Source organism: Macrobrachium nipponense, chromosome 35 (assembly GCF_015104395.2).
Source record: "Macrobrachium nipponense isolate FS-2020 chromosome 35, ASM1510439v2, whole genome shotgun sequence".
NCBI classification, from domain to species: Eukaryota; Metazoa; Arthropoda; class Malacostraca; order Decapoda; family Palaemonidae; genus Macrobrachium; species Macrobrachium nipponense.
The window spans coordinates 27,014,680-27,042,463 of NC_061096.1; the positions used below are offsets into that span (position 1 = coordinate 27,014,680).

General features: G+C 39.8%; 2 protein-coding genes across 3 annotated transcripts in view; one reads left to right on the forward strand and one right to left on the reverse strand.

Moving 5' to 3' along the window:
• Window positions 1-146: 146 nt before the first annotated feature.
• Window positions 147-9,860, forward strand: LOC135208512 (serine/threonine-protein kinase Nek5-like). Of its 2 annotated transcripts, none has more exons than XM_064240787.1 (14): window positions 147-300; window positions 610-661; window positions 1,177-1,245; window positions 1,904-2,006; window positions 2,695-2,790; window positions 3,299-3,449; window positions 4,410-4,533; window positions 5,082-5,183; window positions 5,542-5,640; window positions 6,216-6,371; window positions 6,624-6,779; window positions 7,609-7,719; window positions 8,586-8,702; window positions 8,913-9,860. In XM_064240787.1, exons 2-14 carry the CDS (start codon window positions 659-661, stop codon window positions 9,081-9,083), a joined length of 1,458 nt encoding a protein of 485 aa, XP_064096857.1. In that variant the 5' UTR covers window positions 147-300; window positions 610-658; the 3' UTR covers window positions 9,084-9,860. The 2 variants fall into 2 exon arrangements, with proteins under 2 accessions (XP_064096857.1, XP_064096858.1); XM_064240788.1 differs by having other exon boundaries at window positions 191-300; window positions 619-661.
• A 1,658-nt stretch (window positions 9,861-11,518) lies between these two features.
• LOC135208514 (trypsin-like) overlaps window positions 11,519-27,784 on the reverse strand; it is a 37,036-nt gene continuing 20,770 nt past the window's right edge. Inside the window, exons 3-6 of the mRNA XM_064240789.1 lie at window positions 15,529-15,673; window positions 14,842-14,997; window positions 14,498-14,629; window positions 11,519-13,926 (exon numbers count right to left, since the gene is read on the reverse strand). Coding sequence (XP_064096859.1) covers window positions 13,121-13,926; window positions 14,498-14,629; window positions 14,842-14,997; window positions 15,529-15,673 — 1,239 coding nt within the window. The 3' untranslated portion in view covers window positions 11,519-13,120. The remainder of the gene's footprint in view (window positions 13,927-14,497; window positions 14,630-14,841; window positions 14,998-15,528; window positions 15,674-27,784) is intronic.

Here is a 27,784-nt window from a genome sequence, read left to right on the forward strand (position 1 = left end):
CATATCCCAGGCTGCTACCAACATTATAGCGTTATAGCTCTGGACTTAGCCAGAGATCAGCTCAGCTATACGCTGCTGTCTGCCGTATACTTTTCTCCTTATCAGAGGAATTCAGTTTGGGCGTTATCAGTCTAGATAAAGTGATCCTTAAAAAATTACTTTCTCATTTGTGCAATCGTGATGTTGGAGGTCCAAAACTGACGATATTCGGCTGTCAGTTGGCCCCACGGGAGTGTCGAAATTTTGCGTTTGTGTCTCAGATCAAAGGACAGGGTCCGACAGGCTGCTATACTGAATTAGGTAAGAGAGAGAGAGAGAGAGAGAGAGAGAGAGAGAGAGAGAGAGAGAGAGAGAGAGAGAGAGAGAGAGAATGCTTTGCGTGGTCTATGAGTTACCCATGGTATCCATAATTATGTATTTGTAATGGTAAACTATTGAGGATATTTTACGTTTCACATGAAAGTTCTGTTTCTAATTTATGCAATATATCCATCGAAAACCTTTTAATAACTGGAATATATACCAGAGATGATATTAATTGGTGCTTCTTCAAGAAATCAGTGAATAGAGACCTCTCATTCTTCTTCTTCTTCTTCTTCTCATTTCTAGACGAATAAGGTTCATCAGTCTGGTCCCCATAAGTCTCCAACGGTGAAAAATGGTGAGTGTCTTATTTATGTTAATCGATGATGTCACATTTATTCTTACGGAACGTATATTGCAGAGCTATAAATACCTGTGATTTGGATATTTGTTGGTCTATTTGAAAGGGATTACCGCTGTTTTTCTGTTTTTAACTCGCTTTTGGCTGTTTGAAACGGCTCGTGCATGTCGAGCATGGCCAGTATAATGTTTAATTTCGGATCACGTCTATAGGTTACGGGCAGATAGCGATACCACAGGCATTGAACGAACTGTTCGCCTGAAGGACATATTTGATCCCCACCAGGGTCTATAGTACTATACACGGCGAAACAGTTACTCACCTACGCTGTTTCGCCTTGTTTAGTACTAGCCCCCTATGGGGAGGGGTGATTCCATGTCCCTAAGTATATTTCGCTATCTGCCTGTAACAGATATAACGCCATGGGTAAGCCAAAGTTAACGTTTGTTGCCATTCTTTTAACAACTTATTAGAAAATTTTAGTAATATCCTCCAATTGCCGTCGTCCCCAGGATCCCAGGCAGGACTCGAAGGGCGGAACTGTGAGACGCCCTGCTAACAAGACAACGCCAGTCGAAGAGGTAAGAGAAAAAGATCAAAACTTATCACAAAACGTGTAAATCCCACCGTACTGATGGCGGGATTAAAGCTGTCTGAACCCCAGGCTCCTTGCTTACAAAGTTGATCGATATCAAAGGAGATATAATATACTTTTTTGTAGTTGAATTAAGCTGGCCTTGTGGCAGCACGGAAGATTGTTTCATAGGCAGGTCTTTGAAAGTTCAGTATTGCAAGGATATATATAACAAATAAATTTAATAAGGGGCATCATGCAATCGTATTTTGTGTGAGGTTTCTTCGTTTTTTTTTTGTTTTAGGTTTGAGTTCGTATGTTGGAGATTTTGAAATGTATATACCATTTTCATTGGTATTTTATGTACAATATATATATATATATATATATATATATATATATATACATACACACTATGTATATATAGAGATACTGTCTGCTCTCTGAAATATATTTACTTTTTACATTTTAGCGTTTTGGATGGCCCTTATATATATATATATATATATATATATATATATATATATATATATATATATATATATATATATATATATATATATATATATATATATACTCGTATATACGTTGCTTCTTATTCATGCATGTTATATTTGAGGTTTTCTACTTGTACAACTCATATCTGGAAGTTTTGTTGCCTTCAGGAATTCCTGCAAGCAGCCTTCAACGGAGACATCGTGAGGCTGAAGGACTTGCTCAAGGAAGGAATCAACATGGACGTCACCAGCTGTAAACCCGGGAGGGAAGGTGAGGCGTACTGTAGGCATTTCTCAAGGTTCTTTGCAGCGTCCCTTCTGCACCTAGCTGCAAACCCTTTCCTTTCTTTTATTGTATCTCCATTTATATTATCTTCCTTCTTTTTCTCCTGTTTCACTTTTCAGACCTACCTATACTCTGTTTTTTTTCATCTGTCCATCCGCCTGTGGTGTTTTTGTATGGTAACACTGCGTCCCGGGCTTTAGATAGTTACATTCAGCTTACATTCAACAATTATAATAATATCCTATTTCGAATATTAACGGTGTAATTCGCATACAGTAAATTATTAAAACACTTTTCAGTTGCAAATGTACACCCAGATATCCTTTTATTTAACCTAACACTTACACACAGCGTAATTATTTACCGGGACGCAGTGTTACCATACACAAACACCATAGGCGGATGGACAGATGAAAAAAAAACAGAGTATAGTCTCAAATTCTTTTCCAGCGCTGAGTGACCTCATAGGTCCCCAGCAGTGGTTGTCATTTGGCCCAAATTCTTATATTTCATTTCACGTGAAGATTTATGAATTTGTACTCAGGTTAATAACTTGCAAAATGCTGTGTGTGGTTTGTATACGTAACGGAAATCTCCTTGGAAAGTGAAATTATTTGAGAGAATCTGTTTGCAAAAGGGGTAACTCTTCTCTCCTTTCTCTTTATGAATTTAGGTTTAACTGCTCTGCACCTTGCTTGTTGGAGCGGTAAGGACGACGTAGTCAAGCTCCTACTGTTCTTGCAGGCTAAGAGGAAGGCCGTTGCTAAAGGTAAAAAGCTCCCCGTTCTTTCTTCGCGTCTAGTGATTTCCGCTCATAGTGACTTATTCTACTTCTTAAATGATCTTAGCTTGGCCCTCAGGTGACTAGGTGACAACATATGGATACTGTAATGAAACAAAATACTGTTGACAATGTCGTTTTAATTACCTTATACATAATAAAGGAATATTGTAGGAGTTTGTGGATTATTTTTGCTGAAAAAAAGGAAAGTAGATTTGGTTCATTTTAAACATTTTAGGACTATTATTGAAATCGTAAATATCTTCATAAAAAAAATCTGTAGGTTTGACTCATTTTAATGGAAAAATCTGAGAATCTGAGACATTGAAAAAATTGGTAGAAATCAGATCAATCTGTAAATGGGGCACCACTGCCAGAGTTTTAGTGTATATATGGGGTGTGGTAAAGAAGCATAAGCCTAGTTGCAACCCATTTCTTTACTGTAACTCCTTGCATGATATTATCTTTCTTCCATCTTACATCTCTGTCATTCCAGGGATGAAACCGGTGCATTTCGCTGCCATAGGAGGCCATGTGAACGTCCTGTCTGTGTTATGGAACAGCGAATGCAACATAAAGAGCAAGAGTGCTAAAGGGAGGTCTCCGTTGCACGTTGCAGCCGACAATGGCAACTTGGAGGCGGTGAAGTGAGTGGCCTGATTATTTTTGCTTATTTTGTACTCTTGAAAATCTAAAAAAAAAAAAGAAAAGAAAAAAACACACTTAGGGAATCAATATACGTATTGCTAACCTCAGTTTTATACCTCACTTTTCCGTACGGTTGCCCAGTTTCTCTTCAACAAGTTGATCAGACTAGTTAGACGTATGTATAATTATACGCCTTGTCAGTTAACAGACTTCATACGAGCCCTGTGCAGCCACTCACGTACATTATCATGGTTGTTCCCTGACATTTTGAAATATCCTTTGCATCTACAATATTGCCTAGACATACTTTTTCAAGCTCTTGACCTCATGCTTGAAGCAGGTTTCTCATTCTTCTGTGATGTGTGCATTTACTATCCTTCAGAATGTTCACTCCACCCACACAAGATTAGTATCATCTGTAGATCTACCCATAGTTTCTGCCATTTTTTCGGTAGATCTGCCAGTAGATTCGCCATTTTTTCCGTAGATCTACCAGTAGTTTCTGCCATTTTTCTGTAAATCTACAAGTAGTCTCTGCCATTTTTTCTCTCGATCTCATCTTAGTCTGTCATTTTTTCTGTAGATCTACCAGTAGTTTCTTCCATTTTTCTGTAGATCTGCCAAAGTAGTCTGCCATTTTTTCTGTAGATCTACAAGTAGTTTCTGCCATTTTTTCTGTAGATCTCATCTCAGTCTCAGCAATTTGACCTAAGGGCTCAATTTTTGTTATAACCCCACTTGGTGCCAATAATATATCTCATTACGATACCAGACATTACCCTTTGCTCATCCACTCTGGTTTCAGTGTCAACATATCAGAGTTCACACTAGCTGCATCCAACTCATTGACCAAACGTTTTGTAGTATCTGTATCGTAGTCTTTTCTTCAGCGAGCAGCAGAAGGGACTGTTTTTTTTTTTTCTTCTTCTTAACGAGGATTTTTTTTCTCTTCCCGAAAGATGGCTGGTCGAAAAGGGTTCCTACTTGAACGCTAAGGACGTCAGAGGAAAGACACCTGAGGACCTCGCTAAGGACGCTGGGTACAAGGACGTCGCTCGATACCTGAAGGAGAAAGCGGAGGAGGTAAATGTCGAACAATGTTTTGTCAAATATCGTCAGCCGGTATATCATGTATAGATATAGTAGTAGATTCACATCAACTGTGCATCTGATGTCTAAGCCATCCCTTACGACGCTCCGGATTGGCTGTTGATAAGCCCAGTCACAGGACTGGAAACTCAGTCCACATAGATAGGATGTACGTCTTTCAAAAGTATCCTGAGGGATACTTTTGAAAGACGTAGATCCCTCAGGAGAGGTGGAACATACATCCTGCCTATGTGAACTCTCTCCAGAGACTTGGGAGTTTCCAGCTCTGTGACTGGCTTATCAACAGCCAATCAGGAGCGTCGTAAGGGACTGGCCTAGATATCAAATGCACAGTTGATGTGAATCTATTATAGTTTAGTGGTTAGTGTCGTGGTATGCCACAGACACGAACCTAATCCAGTATAGAATGCAGTCTCTTATGCAATCACAGGGTGCCATGACATTTATCATTTTCGTTTTCCTACAGAAAATAAGCTTTTCTCCTCCCTTCTTGAATACCTTAGGAGTATCTTTCATTTCAGCTGAAACTGGATAATATCACCGGCATGAGAAAGCTAGGGGAAGGAGCCTTTGGCGAGGTGTACCTAGTGAAGAAAGATCTGAGGTATTCTGTGTTGAAGCAGGTGAGTGCTTTTTGCATGGTGTTATACATACATTTATACACATACCACTGGCAATCTTCTTAGGCACGAAGGTATGGTAATTCAGTTGTATTCCACATAGGAAAATGAAAATGGTTTATCTCAGAAAATGCCTAACAGTTTCGTCCTTCAAGAAGAGGCCCATTGGAGGACGAAACCGTTGGGTATTTTCTGAGATAAACCATTTTCATTTTCTATATGGAATACAACTGAATATATACACATACGTATATATATATACACACACACTCACACACACGTTGATTAAATAAATACACATGTTTTTCAGTTTACCAAGAAGTGGTTTCATTTCTTAAGTTTCTTCACCGTCCTTCTTCAGATCAACTTGGCTGAACTGGAGAGGAAGAAGCAGGAGTATGCCCACCAAGAGATCAAGCTGTTGAAGTCCTTAACACATCCTTACATAGTGTCTTACTTGGTAAATATTATTTACTGTTTGTTTAATTACTCTTTATTACCGTTTAATTACTCTTTTCTGTTTGTTTAATTACTCTTCATTCCGTGCCACGTATCTGTATGGGACAAAGCAAAGCGATTATTAGCATAACTAGGCAGATGCTGATGTGGAATTTAAACCAGATCTCTGAGAGAATAAGACGGTATTGATAATAAAATTAAATGAAAAAGAAAAAAAGACAGTCTTGTGACTGTTGGAACAAAGGGGAACGCGTTTTCGTGGTTAATAAAATTTAAAGTGCCGTTTTACTAGAAAGGCCCCTTGCTCTTACTAGACTTATAAGATTCCTGAAGCAGATAAAAAAAATCCTTAAAAACCACAATATTATCATAATTCTACCTTTCCTAGCTTGAGTTTTGAATGAGTGCAGTTGTCACATAACTTTAACTTTACTTCAGAATAAAGTACTAAAGTGTTTGGGTAGAATTAGTGTTCTTATTACAACCTCTTGCAACTTGTTCTCTTGGATATCTGAGAGCAGGTGTAACCAGTTGTTGTTATAACGCTTTTCAATCCTTTGACTCTTTTTCGTACAGGGAGGTGGTTTCAGGGGGAAGTATTTGTACATCGAGATGGAGTACTGCAGTGGAGGGGACCTCTATACGAGGATCTGTGACCAGAAGGACAAGAAGGTTCCGTTCGAGGAGACGCTGGTTGTTAATTGGTCGCTGAGGCTGGCCTTAGCTTTGAAAGTAAGGATATATAGTCATTTGCTCATTTTTAGAATGCTAGCATTAAGTATTGGCAACACATGGAATTGGAAAGGGTATATAAAATTGATAAGAACTGGATTTAAAAGACATACTGATCTTCAGTAATTAAAGTGTACAGCGCAAAATACGACTGACTGCTCCACGACGCTGAAATCATAGGCCTAGTCAAGTTAGCAGATTCTTTCCCCCTTATCAAGTAGTTTAGCTGATTTTTTCCCCTTCTCCTTGCAGTACGTTCATGGCAGGAACGTCCTTCACAGGGACCTCAAGCCCCACAACATTTTCCTGACGGACAACGGCGTCATCAAGTTGGGTGACTTCGGTCTAGCCAAAGCGTTGGAGGATTCGTCGGCAGCCACTACGTATCTAGGCAGTCCTGCGTACATGGTAAATTATTTGGACATCCGCTGTCTCCTTTTGCAAATGTAGCTTTCTGTTTCTATAAAGTCTGACTTGTCAGGTTAAGCTAGATCGATTTGTTAAATATATTACAAAGTTAGCAAACAGAAAGGAGGTTTAATCTCGGCAAAATGTGAATTTAACTCTGTCATTAGACGCAATGATCATGGCCTTCTGCTTTCATCATTTCCTGTTGGGGTAGTTTATCTAATTATCTATTAAATGACAAAGTGTTACAATATTTTGGTAAACTAAATATAACCACGACGAGAGGTTTGAACTATGAACTGATTCGACAAATATAATAGACAAAGACCAAAACCATGTGTTGTAGAAAACGTCTCCAAATATTTGAATTTCATCGAAGCTTCCGTAATCTTTGCATTACTGATCAAGCGTTAGTTTTTTTTTAAGTCGCTACTTGTTCCTTGGTTTAATGAAGTAACTTTACTAAGCTCCTAGTATTTATTTATTTATTTGTGTACTTGTTTTAGTTATTTTGCTTTTTACTGCTATTAACTCCACTTTTATTGCTTTTATTCTGGTCTGTGGTCTCTGTAGGTTGTCTCGTAAAACACTATAGCTGGTTCACTTAAGGTAGATTCTTGGATGAGCCATATGCTTACGAAATGTTTGTTTGGCGGCCGCTGATTGGCTGGCACCGGGAGGTTGGCAGCTCCCGGCCAGTCAGCGGCCGCCAAACAAACGTCTCGTAGCCATAGGGTTCACCCAAGAATCTACCTTAAGTGAACCAGTTATAGTACTACAGCTGCTAATAATAACCTAAATTATAACAACAATTACAACATTTTTACAGAGTCCTGAATTGCTACAAGGTAACCCCTACGACTCAGCAACTGACATGTGGTCCTTCGGGTGCGTCATGTTCGAACTGGCAGCTCTCAAGTTGGCGTTTCCTTACAAAAATGTAGGTAAAACCTTCGTATTTTTTCCCCCTTTTTTCACTTTTGCATAAGTCTACACGTCGTGACTGGGCTACCCAAGAGCCCTGGGGTTTTTCGTGTGTCCGTTCCCATCTGTGGCCGGTTTGAAAGTTACAGAAAAGGTCACAGTTTTGGCCAGAAAAAGAGTCACAGAATAAGTCACAATTTTTGGCTAGGAAAATTTACAAAAAAGGTCACAATTTTGGCCAGAAAAAAAGTCACCGGAAAAAAAGTCACAATTATGGCTTGTCAAACCATGCCAATTAGGAATGCTTTTTATTTTATTACAAATCGTCTTACTCCTATTCCGAATATATTCAGGTATAAAAGCATTTTGTTGGGATGGTGGAGAGAGAGAGAGAGAGTAGCAAATGCTGACTCAAGGATTTGCCCAATGGTACTATACGAAATTTGGCTTACGTGTGCAAGCGAGACTCATTACTCAGTTAAGCGGAGGTTCCCAGGTTCCGCTAGGACTATAAGTACCTTTTTGATTATATTGTCATCCTGTAGCCTCCTTAAACAGGCTGCGTCTAGAATGATTGAGTTTAAGGATACGGAATCGAATCCCTCAGGAAGCACAGGAAACAAAGCCAGACAAGTGGATGAAGGAGAGGCGTAGGCTTATAGACCGGATCGGCTTCTACGGCAGCGTCTGGTTTCAGTTAAAACAAATCGCTCAAAGAGTATAGCAACGTAAGCTCTAAAATGGTAAATGTTAGTGGTAAGGTGAATGAAATAACTATAGGAAGACACCAGTTGGTAAACCCCCCTGGAATAATAGGGGACAGTCGAGGATGATCGCCCAAAATATACCCTTTATTGATCTCGGGTTCTTTCTCTCTCAAAGCTCGAGCTACCCAGCGGCTTCAGCCGGGCATACAGCGACGTCATAAAGGCGTTGTTGGTGGATGATCCCAAGAAGAGACCCAAGGCGGCCGATATCCTCAGACTTCCGCTTTTCCTCGTAAGTTGAAGCCAGCTTAAAGGACGCCACTAAACGCTCGGTCATACCAAGTCGGCCTGGGCTTAGCGTCTGTGGCGGCCTTAACAGTTGTTATAAGTTTAAGATTTATCAATGAAACATTTTTACATTTTTTTAGACAATGAAATAGATTCATATTGAACTCCCGAAGTCGTGGGACGTGATTTTTTCTCCCTCTCGTTTCTTCTCAAGAACGCCCTCGAGAGCCTGATGGAGGAGAAGGAGCATCAAGTGGCCGAGCTCAATCAGGAGGTGGAGGACTTGTCGTGCGAAGTGGAGCACCTGACGGGAGAAATCCAGAAGAGGGACGAAATCATCAAGAACCTGCAGGCCAAGAAGGCACCAACTAGTACTATGTTATAGTATAGTACTAAAACTATCACGATCGTTATTTGTTTGCATACCGGAAGTCAAGCGTGGCTGGTTATGCGAGTGGTCTTCCCCCTTCCCCAACACTTCCTCCCTCCCCACTCCCCTCTCTCCTCCTTCTTCCCAGCTGGTTTCCATTTTTTTTCTGGGGTGGCTGTTTCCATCTATTTCTATCCTGCGCTTCTGCCTCATCAATTCCCTTCTCATGTAAGTCTCCTCTCACACAGTCCTTCCATCTCTTTCTTGGTCTCCCTCTTCTTCGTCTTCCTTGAACCTCCATCCCCATAGTATGTCTCCCAGCGTGGTCCTCATCTCTCCTCAGCAGGTGCTCATACCATCTCAGCCTCCCCCTCTCCTTCTTCCATGGTGAAAATAGGGAAGAATTCATAAGAGAATTATGGCATTACAGAGAGGAAAAACTTGCACAGACACAAACAGGAATATAATGAGCAAGGAAGGAGCCGTTTCAAAAGCAAATCTCGCCCACTACTACCACTACTATTGCTACTAAATCTCTCATTTTCCCCCCTTCTTGCGAACCCCATAGAACTCGCCAGCTCCCGCCAGTATAAAATCACTATCTTCAGTGAACTTTCCATGCTATTATATATCTCTCCAATCAGTTTTGTTAAACCCGAAATTTGCATGTACATTGAAATAATTTTCATAATTTCTGGCGTTAGTACTCCAGCTCCGTCCCAATAACACAGTGAATTCTAATTGTGAAAAATAATTCTATAATCGTAGTGATTAAATATACCCTCAATGTAAGTTTCGCCTCTTATTTTAGTTTCCTGGTAACGAAAACTATTGAGAACGCTTTGTCCGTGCGTCCGCCCTCAGATCTTAAAAACTACTGAGGCTAGAGGGCTGCAAATTGGTATGTTGCTCACCCACCCTCCAATCATCAAACGTACCAATAAGCAGCCCTCTAGCCTCAGTAGTTTTTATTTGATATAAAGTTTAAGTTAACCATGATCTTATAGAGACCACCGAAAGCTGTCATTCTGATCAGCATATGTTGGCCTTGTAACATGTGATAGCACAGAGCAACTTACAAACACATGATAGGACTCCCCCGTAGTGGGTTGGTGCCATCAGCACACCTCATGTGGTGCACCGTAGGCATTACTTAAGGGTCTTTGCAACGTCACTTCCGCCCCCCAGCTGCAACCTCTTTCATTACTGTCATAGAACCACTATAGTTGGTTCACTTAAAGCCAGCCACACACGTGCAGTTTTACTGACAGTTATGACTGTTCAGTTATAACTGACACAGTTTAATGTGACGTCAGTTAAAAATCAAATGCACACACACACACAGTTCAATCCCTCAATTTTTACCATGGATTCCGAGGAGTACGATCTTGCCGCTCTCGGTGTATTCTTTGTAATGCTACAAACAAATAGAAAAAAGAAAACTAAAAAGCGTAAACAGTCATGGTTACTAAGGCGAAATCAATGTTCTGATATTAAATTATTAAAGGAATTTAGTGAAGAACCAATTGATTTTCTCAATTATTTGCGCAAGGTTCAGATCGTTAGAGTTAATGAATTCAACAATCACTTTATTTTGTTTACGTGCCATCTCAACAAACTGCACTCACCGCTACCACTTGTAGAAATGAGAAGTTGAGAACTGTACAGTTACGAATCCCCACTCACGCTCAGTTCAGTTACTCCTTTCAGTTAAAAATATGGAACATTGCATTTGTCTCAGTTTAACTGCACAGTTTTGTTGAACTGACGAAATGAGCAACTGAGATACCCACACACGTGCAGTTTTAACTGACAGTTATAACTGTCAGTTAAAACTGCACGTGTGTGGCCGGCCTAAGGTAGATTCTTGGGCGTGCCCTATACGTTCGTTTGGCGGCCGCTGATTGGCTGGGAGGTGACTATACCTCCCGGTACCAGCCAATCAGCGGCCGCCAAACAAACGTCCCGTTAGCATAGGGCTCATCCAAGAATCTACCTTAAGTGAACCAGCTACGGTTCAAGCTGCACCATTTCTGTCCCCAACTCACAGTATCCACTTTTTAGTTGTTTGGGTATTTATCAGTTTTTTTTCTCTCTCTCTCTTTCTGCGTTTTCCGTTCAGTAATTTACAATATCTCCCCATAGACTTTTCAAGTCAGTATTTACCAAGCGTTGACCACATGTATTATTATTAGTGGCTATTCAGAAGATGAATCCTATTCACGTGGCATAGGCCTACAGGAGGAGCCACTGACTTGAAATTCAGGCTTTCCCAATTTTGGTGTCCATTTGGAAAACTTTATGACGGAAGGGAATTTGAAATGGAAAAAGAAGATATTAGCCATGATAAACCTCCCCCAAAAAATGAGAAATTGATAAATGCATTAGATAAGAATGTATACAGAAAATATTAAAAGTTTTTTAGGACTTTGGAAAATGAAAAGAGAGGCTTTTATATGCAGTGCAACCTTTATTACTATAGTGCAATATATCCTCCAATTGGAATCACACGAAACACATGGAAGAAAAGGACATGAAATTCAAAAATGTCGGCAAGTTTACATTGAACAGTAATGGGTCAGACAGAATGTAAATAAATACGTATGTTCATATATATTTATTTTGTTATTTTGCTTTCAGCTATTATTGACTGTTAAATCGTGTAACTATTATGTATTTTAATGATATACTAACTCTTTAGGCCAAATTTAAAAAAAAAGTTTTTTTTTAATTTAATAGGAAAAAAACTTATTGTATTTAGCTCTGTCCTATTCAATGTTAAATTCAAAATTAAACTTTTAGAAACCGCTAACGACTACTATGAGATTCACAGGCGATGTCCCGGTGTTTTTTCCGGAATAAGATTTTACCAACGTACCTGACAAAGATGACACTTTGTCACAGGGTATCTTACATTCCTACCTAATTTTTTTTACTGTATTCTGTATGACGAAAGTTGCACAATTCTGGTAAATTATAAGAGTAACACCGACTTCTTGTAGACATCGTCAGCCAACTCAGAGGAATGTCTTTCGAAGATATAATGACGTAACTTAGGACAGTTATTAACTTGCCTCCTTCTCGATGGATAATTGGCTATTCGTGAAAAAGTCTCAACCTCTGGCAACAATGAAGTACAACCAATACTCCTTGTTTACACTTTGTGGTAGTGGTAGTAGTAGTAGTAGTAGTAGTAGTAGTAGTAGTAGTCGTAGTAGTAATAGTATTAGTAGTAGTATATATGATTTGTGTCATGAGGTCGAGTGCTAAAATCCTTGAAGAAGAAAAGGGTTTCCACAAGTAATCCGAGAAATTATTTCTATCACCATTTCTCCATTGAAAAATTATACAGTTAAAAATCAATTAAAAAAGTGAAGAAAACTTCGGCATTCGTCGTAACTCCTTTGATAATTTTCTGCACCTTTTGAAAGTCAACAAATGACGAGAACTTGGTAGCCTTGGATGTCCGGATGTACTCCTTACCCAAAAAAAGGGCCCTATTATTCATTTACCCGTTCAAGCTTACGTAGGGTTTGCCCCGGGCCTCCTCACTTGTAAACAATTGTGCAGGTCGAATCACAAAAGCTGTCCTGCAACCACGGGGACAATGACTTATCATAGCCGCCATTCTTGAAGCCTTGACAAGGTACGAATATTCAATCAGAATTTCAGAGATATATGTTTATGTCACGTATAGCTTAGAAACCATACATTAGAGTGTTCCACCACTGGCTTCGGTTGCTTTATTTAACTCTTATGAATATACTTTTTTTCTAATATAATTAATGAAGAATGCTGCCAAAAATTAAGTAGGGATGTAAAGTATACTATGGCTAAGGAATATCTTTGTCAAATGCACACAAAAAAGTTATTCCGGAAAAACAACGGGACAAAGGCTCTGAATCTCATAGTAATCCCTTTCTTTTGAATAATTATAATATCTTAATGATAGAACTAAGGAACTTCACAAAATTATAGTAACTACGAGCTCAAGCACAAGCAAGTCAGAGGAAGCCAGGTTTCCAGAGACGAGATAATATCAGTGAGCGTCTTTAAACGGCCGGCGGACACACTTTGCCGCCCTGTGTTTTACTCTTGATCCAATCCAGGTACTTGCTGGTCCTTGTGTAGATTCCCGGACTGTTCGGTTTGGCACATCCGTCGCCGAAGGACACGACTCCTACGTGAGTGTAAGTCTGGCCCTCCAACACAACGAGGGGACCTCCTGAGTCCCCCTGGCAGGAGTCTTTCCCTCCCTCTACCAGACCGGCGCAGATGTTGTTCTGTGTGATGACGTAATCGCTCGGGAATTCCCCTGGGCAATCAGGACTAAGGATTGGGACAGAGACCTCGTATGACACGTTGGTTCCAGCTGAATCGGTAGACTGCAACTTGCCCCATCCTGCGACGATGCCGTTGTCTCCCTCGTAAGTCATGCTGTCGTCTGCCGGAAGGCAGATGGGTCTGATAGGTCCGTCGGCTGTTAAGCTTAAAGGCTCCTTCAGTCTGATAACGGCAATATCATTCTCGCTAGTGGTACTGTTGTATTGCTCGTGAACTACATAGTCTTCGATTTCAACCTTCTTCGTTACACCGGGGATGTCGTCCGCCGTCGAGATTAAGTTATGGTCCGCTAACCCTACTCGGACTTCGTCGCGCGAGAGAGGATAGACGAACTTTCTGAACATACAGTGGGCCGCTGTGAGGATGTGGCGGTCATCGATGACGCTGGCTCCGCAGAAGAAGGTGTCGCCATTTCTGCTATAAATGCTGGCCAGCCAAGGATACTTGTGTTTGGGTGTCACCACCTGCCCTCCTACGATTCGAGGTTCGTTGGCTCGGCCGCACTGACAAGACCCTGAAACCAGAAACAGTGAGCTGAGCAGCACAGATTATCACCAGTTAAGACGCCTTCTAAAAAAAAGACCTGCAGAACAACATCAATAATAATAATAATAAAAATACTCCATAGACATTGCATTTATCTCAGTCTAACTAGAACTAGGTCCTACCTTCACCTGTTTTCTGTGCTTCATGAATCTACTCTGGTATGGAGTCTATGTACACTGTTTCACCGTGTTTGGTGCTCAGTAGTAGTTTAATATTAACCGTGCACCTGATGTCTAAGCCAGTCCCTTACGACACTCCTGATTGGCTGTTGATAAGCCAATTACAGGGCTGGAAACTCTCGAGAGACTGAGAGTTTTCCGCCCTGTCATTGGCTTATCAACAGCCAATCAGGAGCGTCGTAAGGGACTGGCCTAGACATCAAATGCACGGTTGATGTGAATCTGCTATGGTACCGAACACAGCGAAGCAGTGTACTAGGTAGCCGAGTGGCTAATATTAAACACGGCGAAACATTATAGATCGCATACCAGGGTAGATTCATGACGCATAGATAAGATGACTATTCCAAACTCTCTTACCCGACAAGCAGCAAGTGCATTTCGATCCTTTGCACAGACGAGCATCAGTATTCCCCGCACAAGTGGAGGAGGCTTCGGTCACTTTCATGCAATGGCCTCCCTTTTTCGTGCACTTTTTCACTTGCTTGCAATCTGAAAGGGTTATTTCGTGTATTTATTGAGCAGTTCTTCAGCCTCTTCGTGGCGAGATTTCTGTCTCGTCAGGAAATAGTACGAGGCTGAATCTTTACAGGGAAGATGTGGTTACAATATCTCTGGAATATATTAGAGGCTTCTTTCACGTTCTGTGACAAGAACGGTTAGAAGAAAGAGTGGAAAAATACGTTGTTTTTTTTCTCCCTTACCCAATACGTCTAGGCAACAGGTGCAGCTTGCCCCTTTACACAGGGTGTCGTCAGTTCCCGTAGTACAGGTGTTTTTTTTCACTGGTACGCAGATGCCCATCTGGAGGGTGCAGGGCTTACGTTTGACGCACTTCCGCTTCGGGCCGACTTGCTTGGCTTTTGAAAAGGAGACGACAAAGTTGACATTCCAGAGACAGAGAATTAGAATTGACATTCCAGAGACAGAGAACATTCCAGAGACAGAGAATTAAAGTTGATATTCCAGAGATAGAGAATTAGAATTGACATTCCAGAGACAGAGAATTAGAGTTGACATTCCAGAGATAGAGAATTAAAATTGACATTCCAGAGACAGAGGATTAGAGTTGACATTCCAGAGACAGAGAAATTATAGATGGCGAGATAAAGTGAATGAAGATATGGAGAAAAAGAGGAGGATGATGCTTTTGACAGAAGCCAGTGGAGGAGGAGAAGGCGTATCAGGCAACCGACCTCTTGACGTAGGGATAATTAACGGTTTGAAAGAACAAGAAGAAGAAGTGGGGACAATATTGACATTGCAGAAGGCGATCTTTGTAATAACTGAAATTCCTCTCAATTGGAGATCCCTTGAACAAAAATACTCCTTATGATCAAGAATCTTCGAATGCTTATCTACAAGTATAACGAAATATCTGTTGTCCTTACGTGGACTAACCTGCCTCGACTGGGGTCTTGTTGTCAGGCAGCAGACAGACCCTGGCGGACAGCGGAACAGCGAACGCTTACAACCAGTTTCCAATTCGTCTCTGGGGACGCACTTGCCTCCATTAGAGCTGCATTTTCCGTTTTGCTGCCAAATAAGGAAGGGAGAACACTGAAGAACAAGGGGAATACTGAGGAACAACGAACAAGTGCATTGTTTTGCTCTTGTATAAAAAAAACAGCACACTTTTTATTCTTATTTTAGGGCAACTGTCTATACGTGAGCTAGAATCAAGCGGATTAATTCCCATTAGCAATCGTTCTGGTGTTTTTAGGTTTACCAACAATATATATATATATATATATATATATATATATATATATATATATATATATATATATATATATATATATATATATATATAGGACTAGGAAGCTTGTGAAGAGATGCTGCATATTTTATATATATATATATATATATATATATATATATATATATATATATATACACATATATTATATATTAATATAATATATATATATATATAATATGCAGCATCTCTTCACAAGCTTTCTAGTCCTACTTAAATGTACCGGTAAACTGGATCAGGAGGTATGTTAGTAAACACTAATGAAATGATACGAAAAATGTAAAATGATTTTCGCCTACTCGGGGAATAAACCTTTCAAACTACTTTGTTGTTGTTGTTGATGTTAGGGGGGGTAGGATAGGTCTATGAAAGAGCATAAATTGGTCTGGAAAAGGTGTTTCGCTCTGAGTTAAAGATACAGGAATTTTAGGAATTGATCTTTATGATTTATCTATTTGAATGAAAATGTAAAAAAAATAAGTAATATGCATGTTAGACAATACAGAACAATTATTTTTAATTAAAATATAGCATATTATTTTTCAATTTTCGTTGGTAAAACAAGGATCTATGTGACCATAGATTTTAAGTTACATTAAAAATATAATGTTTACAACTTATGTGTGAGGGGAAAATCTATCACGCGTCCTGAATAAGCTGAAGGTCGGATCACGCCCTGTTTTATCTGTTATATAGCTAGAAGAATATACAAAAAAATGAAGGATAATTTTTTTTGACAAAACAAGATAAATTTTGATATTCAAGAATACCATGAAATCATATGATAATTCAGGAGCTGATTTGATTATTGTTTTATTTTTAGAAAAATTTATTCCTCCGTGACTTCGACATTGTTTTATTATTTTATCACCATTTTCCTTTTCCCAGAGACTAATGTATTGTTACAGAGAGCAAAGAACTGTTCAGTTACGAAGCTCGACGCCAGAGAGAAACATACTAGTGCCATTATCATTCTATACCATAATGGGCGTTATGTCTGTCCGTCCGTCTGTCATTCAATCACGGACAAACGGCTGGTCCGATGGGCATGAAACTTGGCAAGGTGTGGGGGCTGAGAAGGGGTTCACTGAATCTGAGCTGGTTCTGCCCGTGAAACGGGGCTGGTTATGCCCGTAGACTTAGTTAATTTACGAATTTATCATACATAACGGTTAAAAAACACTAGCGAGTCACTTGTATGAAGCGGCAGATGAATATGCTTTTAGTAAGGATTGGTAAATTGCTAGTTATAAAAACATTGCTACAAGACATCCGCAAAACATTCCTATAGGTCCTTGTGGCGCTATTCGGAAGACAAGTTCTTCAAGAAGCGAAAACTTGGGCAAGACAAAATGAAAATCATGAAATCTTGGCAATTAGGTGCTATGTGGCCAAGTGATCGAGCAGCGCAGGTGGGGGAAGAAGGGACGCTTTTTTAGTATCGAATTCGTTTGTCTTTCAGTTTTTAATCGCGATAGTTTGTGTTCAGGCAATTCGGTGTTACAGCAGAACTCAACTGTGCAATATATTCACAGGCAGAACTCAACTGCTCAATATATTCACAGGCAGAACTCATCTGCTCAACATATTCACAGGCAGAACTAAACTGTGCAATATATTCACAGGCAGAACTCAACTGTGCAATATATTCACAGGCCGAACTCAAGTGCACAATATATTCATAGGCAGAACTCAACTGTGAAATATATTCACAGGCAGAACTCAACTGCTCAATATATTCACAGGCAAAACTCAACTGTGCAATATATTCACAGGCAGAACTCAACTGTGCAATATATTCACAGGCAGAACTCAACTGTGCAATATATTCACAGGCAGAACTCAACTGTGCAATATATTCACAGACAGAACTCAACTGTGCAATATATGCACATGCAGAACTCAACTACTCAATATATTTACAGGCAGAACTCAACTGTGCAATATATTCACAGGTAGAACTCAGCTGCCCAATATATTCCCAGGCAGAACTCAACTGTGCATATATTACATGCATAAATCAACTGCTCTATATATGTCAACAGGCAGAACTCACTGTGCAATATATTCACAGGGGCAGAAACTCAACTGTGCAATATATACAGGCAGAACTCAAAACTGTGCATCTATTCACAGGCAGACTCAACTGTGCAATATATTCACAGCAGAACCCAACTACTCAATATGTCACAGGCAGAACCCAACTGCTCGTATATTCACAGACAGAGCTCAACTGTGCATATATTCAGCAGGCAGAACTCAACTGCTCATATTTCACAGGCAGCACTCACTGGGTAATATATTCACGGCATATCAACTGCTCCATGTTGCACAGGCAGAAATTACTGCTCATATAATCACAGGCAAACTCAACTGTGCAATATATTCCACCTGCAGAACTCAACTGCCACCTATATTCACTGGCAGAAACTCAACTGTGCGATATAGTTCACAGCAAACCCAACTCCTCTTATGTTCGCAGCAGAACTCAACTGGGCTATATATTTCACAGGCAGAACCTCAACTGTGCATATATCACAGGCAAACCCACCTGTGCCATATTTCACAGGCAGAACTGCACTGGCAGATATATTCACAGGCAGAACTCAACAGCTCATATATTCACAGGCAGAACTCAACTGCCTCTATATATTCCAGGCAGACTCACTGTGGCAATATATCACAGACAGACTCCACTGTGGCCAAATATTCCCAGGCAGACCCAACTGTGGCATAATATTCCCAGGCAGAACTCAAATAGTGCAATTATTAACAGGCAGAACCCAACGACCAATATATCCAAGGCAAACGCAATTGTGCAATATATTCCGAGGCAAAACTCAACGCTGCATATATTCACAGAGACTCACTGTGCAATTATTCCACAGGCAGAACTCAATGTTTCCATATATTCACGCAGAACTCAAACTGCTCAAATATATTCACAGGCAGAACTCAACTGCTCAATATATTCCAGCAAAACTCAACTGTGCAATATATTCACAGGCAGAAACTCAACTGTGCAATCAATATTCACAGCAACTCACTGTGCAATAATTCACAGGCATAACTCAACGGCTCAATATATTCCACAGCAAACTCAACTGTGCCAATATATTCACAGGGCAGAACTCAACTCTCATATATTCACAGGCCAGAACTAACTGTGCAATATATTCACAGAAAGTCTCACTGCTTCAATATCTTTACAGCCAGGCCAGAACTCAGCTGTGCAATTATTCAAGGCAGAACTCAACTGCTCATATGGTCACCAGGCAGAACCCAACTACTCAATATATTCACTGCAGAAATCAACTGGGGCATATATTCACAGGCAGAACTCAACTGTGCAATGTATTCACAGGCAGAACTCAAGTTGCTCATATATTCGACAGGCAGAACTCATCTGTGCATATACTCACAGCAGAACCCAACTACTCACTATATTCACAAGCATACTCACTGTGCAATAATTCAACAGGCAGAACTCCACTTTGCTATATCACAGGCAGAACGCCACTACTCATATATTCACAGAGGCAGAACTCAACTGCTCATATATTCCAGGCTAACCCAACTACTCAATATATTCACATGCCATAACTCAACTGTGGCAATATTTCCAAGGCAGAACCACCACTCAATATATTCACAGCAGAACTCAACTGTGCAATATATCCAGGCAGAACCCAACTACTCAATATATTCACAGGCAGAACCCCACTGCTCGATAATTCACAAGACAGAGCTCAACTGTCAATTATTCACAGCAGAACTCAACTGCTCAATATATCACAGGCAGAACTCACTGTGTAGTATATCAACAGGCATAATCAACTGCCTCACTATAATTAAACAAGGGCGAACTCACTGTGCAATAATATTCACCCACAAAAGGCAAAACTCAACTGTGGCAATATAATTCCACAACATAACTCACTGGTGCAAATATCACAGGCAGAACCAACTGTGCAATATATTCACAGGCATAACACACTGTGCATATATTCACAGGCAGAACTCAACTGTGCAATTATTCACAGGCAGAACCCAACTACTCAATATATTCCGGCCAGAACTCAACTGCTCAATTATTGCACAGGCAGACCCAACTGACTCAATATATTCCAGGCAAACTCACTGTGCAATATATTCACAGCAGAAACCCAACCACTCATATATCACAGCGACTCAACTGTGCAATATATTCACAGGCAGAACCCAACTTTACTCAATTATATTCACAGGCAGAACCAACTGTGCTCGATATATTCACAACAGAGCTCACTGTGGCAATTATTCACAGGCAAACTCAACTTGCTCAACATATTCACAGGCAAACCAACTGTGTAATATATTCAAGGCATACAGCCAACTGCTCATATGTTAACGGCACTCAACTGTGCTATGATCACAGAGCAAAACTCAACTGTGCAATATATTCACAGACAGACTCAAACTGTGGTCAATATATTCACAGGCAGAAACCCAACTGGTGGCAATATATTCCGGCAAAACCCCAACTCTCAAATATATTTCACAGCAGAACTCAACTGTGCAATTATTAACAAGCAGGAACCCAACTACTCAATATATTCACAGGCAGAACGCACTGTGCACTATATTCCACGTCAACTCACTGCTCATATATTCACAGGCAGAACTGAACTGCTCAATATATTCACAGGCGAACTCACGTTCCAATGATTCACAGGCAGAAAGCAACTGCTCAATATCTTCACGGCAAAACTCACTGCTCATATATCACAGGCAAACTCACTGTGTCAAATTATTCACAGGCGAACTCAACTGCTTTTATATTCCAGGCAGAACTTCAACTGTGCAATATATTCACGAGACAGGAACTCACCTGTGCAATATATTCCGGCAGAACCACCTGTGCAATATATTCACAGCGTGCAGAACTCAACTGTGGGCAATATAATGTCACAGGCCAAAACCCACTACTCAATAAATTCACAGGCAGAACCGCAACTGGCAATATACTCACCGGGCAGAACTCACTGCGCATATATTCACAGCAGAACCTCACCTTGTGAATATATTCACAGGCAGACTCAACTGATAAATATATTCACAGCAGACTCAACTGCCCAATCTATTCCTAGGCAGAACTCACCTGCTCAATATTTCACAGAGTGCAACTCAACTGTGCAATATATTCAAAGCAGAACTCAACTTGCATTGTTCCAGCAACTCAACTGTGCAATATATTCACCGGCAGAACTCACTGCTCTAATATTTCAACAGGCAGAACTCAACTGTGGCATATAATTCACGCAGAACTCAACTGCGCATATATTCACAGGCAGAACTAACTGTACAATAATTTCACAGAAAGAACTCACTGCTTCAATATATTTACAGGCAGAATAACTCACTGTGCATATATTCCAGCGAACTCAACTGCTCAATATGTTTTCACAGGCAGAACCCAACTACTCAATAATATTCACGGCAGAATCACTGTGTCAATAGATTTCACCAGGCCATACTCACTGTGCACTATATTCCCAAGGCAAATTCCCCCCCCCCACCCCAAAAGGGTGCTCAATAATTCACAGGCAGACTCAACTGTGCACTATAATTCACATCAGAACCCAACTACCTACTCATATATTCACAGGCAGACTCAACGCGCAATAGAGTCACAGGCAGAACTCACTGTCAATATATTCACAAGGCAGAACCCAACGACTCATATATTCACAGATGCAGAACTTCACTGCTCAATATACTCACAGGCAGCACCCAACTAATCAATATATTCACAGCAAACTCACTGTGCAATATATTCACAGGCAGAACCAACTACTCAATTATTCCGCAGAAAAAAAAAAAAAAAAAAACTCAACTGTGTGCAATATATTACCAGCGTAACCCACTACTCGATATATTCACAGGCAGAACCAACTGCTCATATTTCACAGACATAGCCAACTGTGGCATTAGATAATATTCACAGGCAAACTCAACTGCTCAATATATTCACGGCAGAACTCAACTGTGTAATTATTCACAGGCATAATCCACTGCTCAATAGATTAAAACAGCAGAGCTCACTGTGCAATAAAATTCACAGGCCAGAACTCAACTTGCAATATATTCAAAGGCAGACGAAACTACTCATATGTATTCACAGCTATACCTCACTGTGCATATTTCACCGTCATAACCCACTGCTCAATATATTCAAGAACAGAACTCACTTTGCATATATTCACAGGCGAACTCAACTGTGTAATATATTCACAGGCAGAACCCACTGCTCACTACTATTTACAGGCAGACTCAACTCTGCAATATATTCACGAGTCAGAACTCAACTGCTCATATATTAACAGGTAGAACTCAACTGTGCAATATATTCATAGGCAGAACTGAACTGTGCAATATATCTTTCAGCAGAACTCAACTGTGCAATATATTCACAGGACAGAACTCAACTGCTCAATATATTCACAGCATAAAACTCACTGTTCAATATATTACAAGCAAGAACTCAACTGTGGCAATATAAATTCACAAGCAGAACTCAAACTGTGCAATATTATTTCACAGGCAGAACTTCAAACTGCTCAATATATTCACAGGCAGACTCCAAACTGTGGCAATATAATTCACAGGCACCAAAACTCAAACTGTGCAATATATTACAGACTGAACTCCAACTGAATAATTTATTTTCACAGGCAGAATCAACTGCTCAATATATTACAAGGCAGAAAACTGTGGCACTATATTCATAGGCAGAACTCAAAACTGCTCAATATATTCACAAGCAGAACTCAACTGTGCAATATATTCACAGGCAGAACTCAAACTGCTCAAATATATTCACAGGCAGAGCTCAACTGTGCAATATATTTCACAGGCAGAACTCAACTGCTCAATATATTCACAAGCAGAACTCAACTGTCAATATATTAACACAGGCAGAAAATCAACTGTGCAATATATACACAGGCAGAACTCAAACTGTGGCAATATATTCACAGGCAGAACTCAACTGTGGCAATATACTTCACAGGCAGAACTCAACTGCTCAATATATTCACAAGCAGAACTCACGTTGGCAATATAATTCACAGGCAGAACCTAAACTTGTGCAATATATCACAGGCAGTAAACTCAACTCCACTCATATATTTCACAGGCAGAACTAACTGTGCAAATTATTATTTACAGGCGAAACTCAACTGCAAAAAATATATTCACAGGTTCAGAACTCAACTGTGCAATATATTCACAGGTAGAAACTCAACTGTGCAATATATCACAGGCAGAAAACTCAACTGTCAATATATTCACAGGCAGAACTAAACTGTGTAAATATATTCACAGGCATAATCAACTGCTCTATATATTCACTGGCAGAACCCAACTACTCAATATATTCACAGGCAGAACTCAACTGTGCAATATATTACAGGCAGAACTCAACGGTGCAATATATTCATTCTAGGCAGAACTCAACTGCTCAATATATTCACAGGCAGAACTCAACTGCTCAATATAATTCACGGCAGAAACTCATTGTGCAATATATTCGAAAGGCAAAACTCAACTGTGTAATATCAGGATTCACAGTGCAATGGTTAATTTCCAACTGGCATAATAATTTTACCAATTGCTTAAGGCAACTCAACTGTGCAATATTTATTCATCAGGCAGAACTCAAGCTGTTCAATTATTAACATGGTAGAATCTTTCAATTGTTGCATACTCTCTTTGTATGGTTATTCACTGGTTCGCCCGCATAATCTATTTCACAAGGTTGAACTCAATCTCGGTGTCCGTCACATAAAATAGTTCTCACAGAGCCAATTGGAAATCAACTCTCCAAATATAATTTCACAAAGGATTTAACTTAACTGTGGCAATCTATTTCAACAGAAAAGCAAGTGAATTCTTCCAAGGGCTGCTTCAATTATATTTACACAGGAACTCTATTTATCTCTGTTATAATCTTTCACAGGCATGATAACAATCAACTGTCCGCAATTTATTCATTCTCAGAGGCAGGCCAACTCAACTTTGTGCAATATAATTCAACTTAGGCAAAACTAAACTGCTCAATATTTTATTCACAGGCAGAACTCAACTGTGCAAATATATTCACAGGCAGAACTAACAACTGCTCAATATATTTACATGAATAGAATTAACTGTGGCAATAATTTATTCAAAACAGGTAAAAACTCCTCTCCGCTCAAATATAATTCACAAGGAGAACTTCCAACTGTGCAATAATTTCACAAAGGAAAGAACCTCAACTGTCAATATATTCAAAGGACAGGAACTCAAAACCTGTGCAATTACTTCAAACCCACATTAGGTAGAACTCACTGTCAATATATTCAACAGGGCAAAGAACTCAAACTGTGTAATATATTCACGGAAGAAGTTCAACTGTTCAATATATTCAGCAATGGCCAATAACCCAAAACTAAACTTCAACTCCAATAATTTTACATGGTAACCGAACTCAACTGTCAATATATTTCACAGGCAGAAAGTCTTCTAATTTCAATTACTGTGTGGAAATATGCTTAGGCATCAATGTGCTCCTCTTCTTTTTTCAGGCAGAACTCAACTTGGCTCAATATATTTCACATCAGAACCCCTTAACTGTCAATTATATTTACAGGGATGAACTGCAACTGTGCAATATATTTATAGGCAGAACTAAAGAACTGTGCAATATATTCACAGGCAGAACTCAACTGTGCAATATATCACAGGCAGAACTCAACTGTGCAAATAATTCACAGGCCAGAACTTCAAACTGCTCAATTAATCACAGGCAAGAACTCAACTGTGCAATTATATTCACAGGCAGAACTCAACCTGCCCAAAATATTCACAGGCCAACTCAACTGGCAATATATTCACAGCAGAACCCAACTACTCAATATATTCAAAAGGCAGAATCAACTGTGCAATAATTATTCACGGCAGAACTTCAACTGCTGCAATATCTCACGGCAGAACTCAACTGTGCAATAATTCACAGGCAAAACTCAACTGTGCAATATATTCACAGTGCAGAACGCAACTGCTCAAATATTCACAGGCAGAACTCAACTGGCAATAGTTATTCAACAGGCAGGAACTCAACTGCCCAAAATATTCACAGGCAGAACTCAACTGTGCAATATATTCAAAGGCAGAACCCAAACTAACTCCAAATATATTGGCACAGGCAGAACTCAACGGTGCAATATATTCACAGGCAGAAACTTCAACTTGTGCAATATATTCACAGGCAGAACTCAAAACTTGGCAATATATTCACAGGCAAACTCAACTTGTGCAAATATATTCACAGGCAGAACTCAAACTGCTCAATATATTCACAGGGCAGAAAACTGCAACCTTGCAAATATTCACAGGCAAGAAACTCAACTTTGTGCAAAATCACAGGCAGAAACTCAATTGTGCAATATTTCACAGGCAGACACTCCAACTGCTCATATTATTCACAGGAGAACTCAACTGTGCAATATTTTCACAAGGCAGAACTCAACTATGCAATATATTCAACAGGCAGAACTCAACTGCTAGGTATATTCACAGGCAAGAAACTAACGTGCAATATATTCCAGGCAAGAACTCAACTGTGCAATATATACGGCAAACTCACTGTGCAATTATTCACAAAGGCAGAACTCAACTGTGCAATATATTCACAGCAGCAGAACTCAACTGTGCAATATATTCACAGGCAGAACAACTGTCAATTATATTCACAGGCAGAACTCAACTGTGCAACTATATTCACAGCAGAATTATAGTCACTGTCATATTTCCACAGGCAGAAATCAACCTGTCAATATATTCAACAGGCAGAACTCAACTGTTCAATATATTCAAGGCAGAACCCTAACCTCAATAGAATTCACATGCAAGAAAACTCAACTGTGCAATATACACACAGAACTCACTGTTGCAATATAATTCACAGGCGAATCACTGGTGCAATATATTCACAGGCAGAACTCAACCTGCCCAATATATTCCACAGGCAAGAACTCAACCTGTGGGGGGCATAATTACACAGGCAGAACTCAACTGTCAATATATTTCACAGGCAGAACTCCCACTGTGCAATATTTCACAGGAAAGGAACTCACTGCTCATAATATTTACAGGCGAACTCAACTGTGCAATATATTAACAGGCAGAACACTGCTCAATATGTTTCACAGGCAGAACCCCAACTCTTCCAATATTCTAAGGCAGGCAAGAACCCTGCAAAATGTGGCAATATCACAGGGCAGAACTTCAACTGTTGCAATTATTCACAGCAAACTCAACTCAACTGCTAATATTTTCAACAGGCAGAACTCAACTGTGCCATTATTCATCAGGCAGAATCAACTGCTCAATATTTCACAGCATAAACCCCAACGACTCAATATATTCACAGGCAGAACTCAACTGTGCAATGTTTCAATTATTCACAGTCAGAACTTCAACTGTGCAATTATTCACAGGCAGCAAACTCACTGCTGGCAATATATTCACGGACAGAACTCACTGTTGCAATATTATTCACAGGCAGAACCCTCACTGCTCAATATATTCCACAAGGCACTACTCAACTGTGCAATATATTCGGCATGGACAGAACTCAACTGTGCAATAATATTATTCACAGGCAGAACTCTCAATATATTTCACAGGCCAGAACTCAACTGTAATAAATATTCACAGGCAAGAACTCACTGTGCATTAATTCACAGGCAAAAAAACTCAACTGTGCAATTATATTCAACAGGCAGAACTCACTGTGGCTAATTAGTTCACAGGCAGAACTCAACGCTATTATTTCACAGGCAGGAACTCAACTGCTCTATATATTCACAGGCAGAAACTCACTGTGCAATATATTCACAGACAGAACCAACTGTGCAATAAATTTTCACAGGCAGAACCCACTGTGCAATATATTCACAGGCAGAACTCAACTGTGCAATATATTACAGTACCCAACTATTCAACAGGCAGAACGCAAATGTGGGCAATATTCAGGCAAAACTCAACTGCTCAATTATTCACAGGCAACCAAACTGTGCAATATTATTTCACCAGTCAAAGAACTCAAACTGTTTCAATTATCCAGGCAGAACTCAACTGCTCAATATTTCACAGGCAGAACTCACCTGCTCAATATATTCACAGGGCAAAACTCAACTGGGATAAATTCACAGGCAGAAACTCAACTGTGCAATATATTTTCAAGGCTCCTCAAACTGTGCCTATATTACAAGGCAAACTCACTCTAATATTTCACAGGAAACAACTGGATATTTCACAGGCAGAACTCAACTGCTCAATATATTCACAGGCAGAACTCAACTGTGCAATATATTCACAGAAAGTACTCAACTGCTCAATATATTTACAGGCAGAACTCAGCTGTGCAATATATTCACAGGCAGAACTCAACTGCTCAATATGTTCACAGGCAGAACCCAACTACTCAATATATTCACAGGCAGAACTCAACTGTGCAATATATTCACAGGCAGAACTCAACTGTGCAATGTATTCACAGGCAGAACTCAACTGTGGAATATATTCACAGGCAGAACTCATCTGTGCAATATATTCACAGGCAGAACCCAACTACTCAATATATTCACAGGCAGAACTCAACTGTGCAATATATTCACAGGCAGAACTCAACTGTGCAATATATTCACAGGCAGAACCCAACTACTCAATATATTCACAGGCAGAACTCAACTGCTCAATATATTCACAGGCAGAACCCAACTACTCAATATATTCACAGGCAGAACTCAACTGTGCAATATTTATTCAGGCAGAACCAAAAACTACTCAATATATTCACAGGC

Bases quoted from the DNA above. Each gene is read 5' to 3' on its own strand.
- LOC135208512 (XM_064240787.1), top strand. The intron at 4,534-5,081 runs GTAAATGTCGAA...CTTTCATTTCAG, and splicing joins TGAAGGAGAAAGCGGAGGAG to CTGAAACTGGATAATATCAC. The intron at 6,372-6,623 runs GTAAGGATATAT...TTCTCCTTGCAG, and splicing joins GGCTGGCCTTAGCTTTGAAA to TACGTTCATGGCAGGAACGT.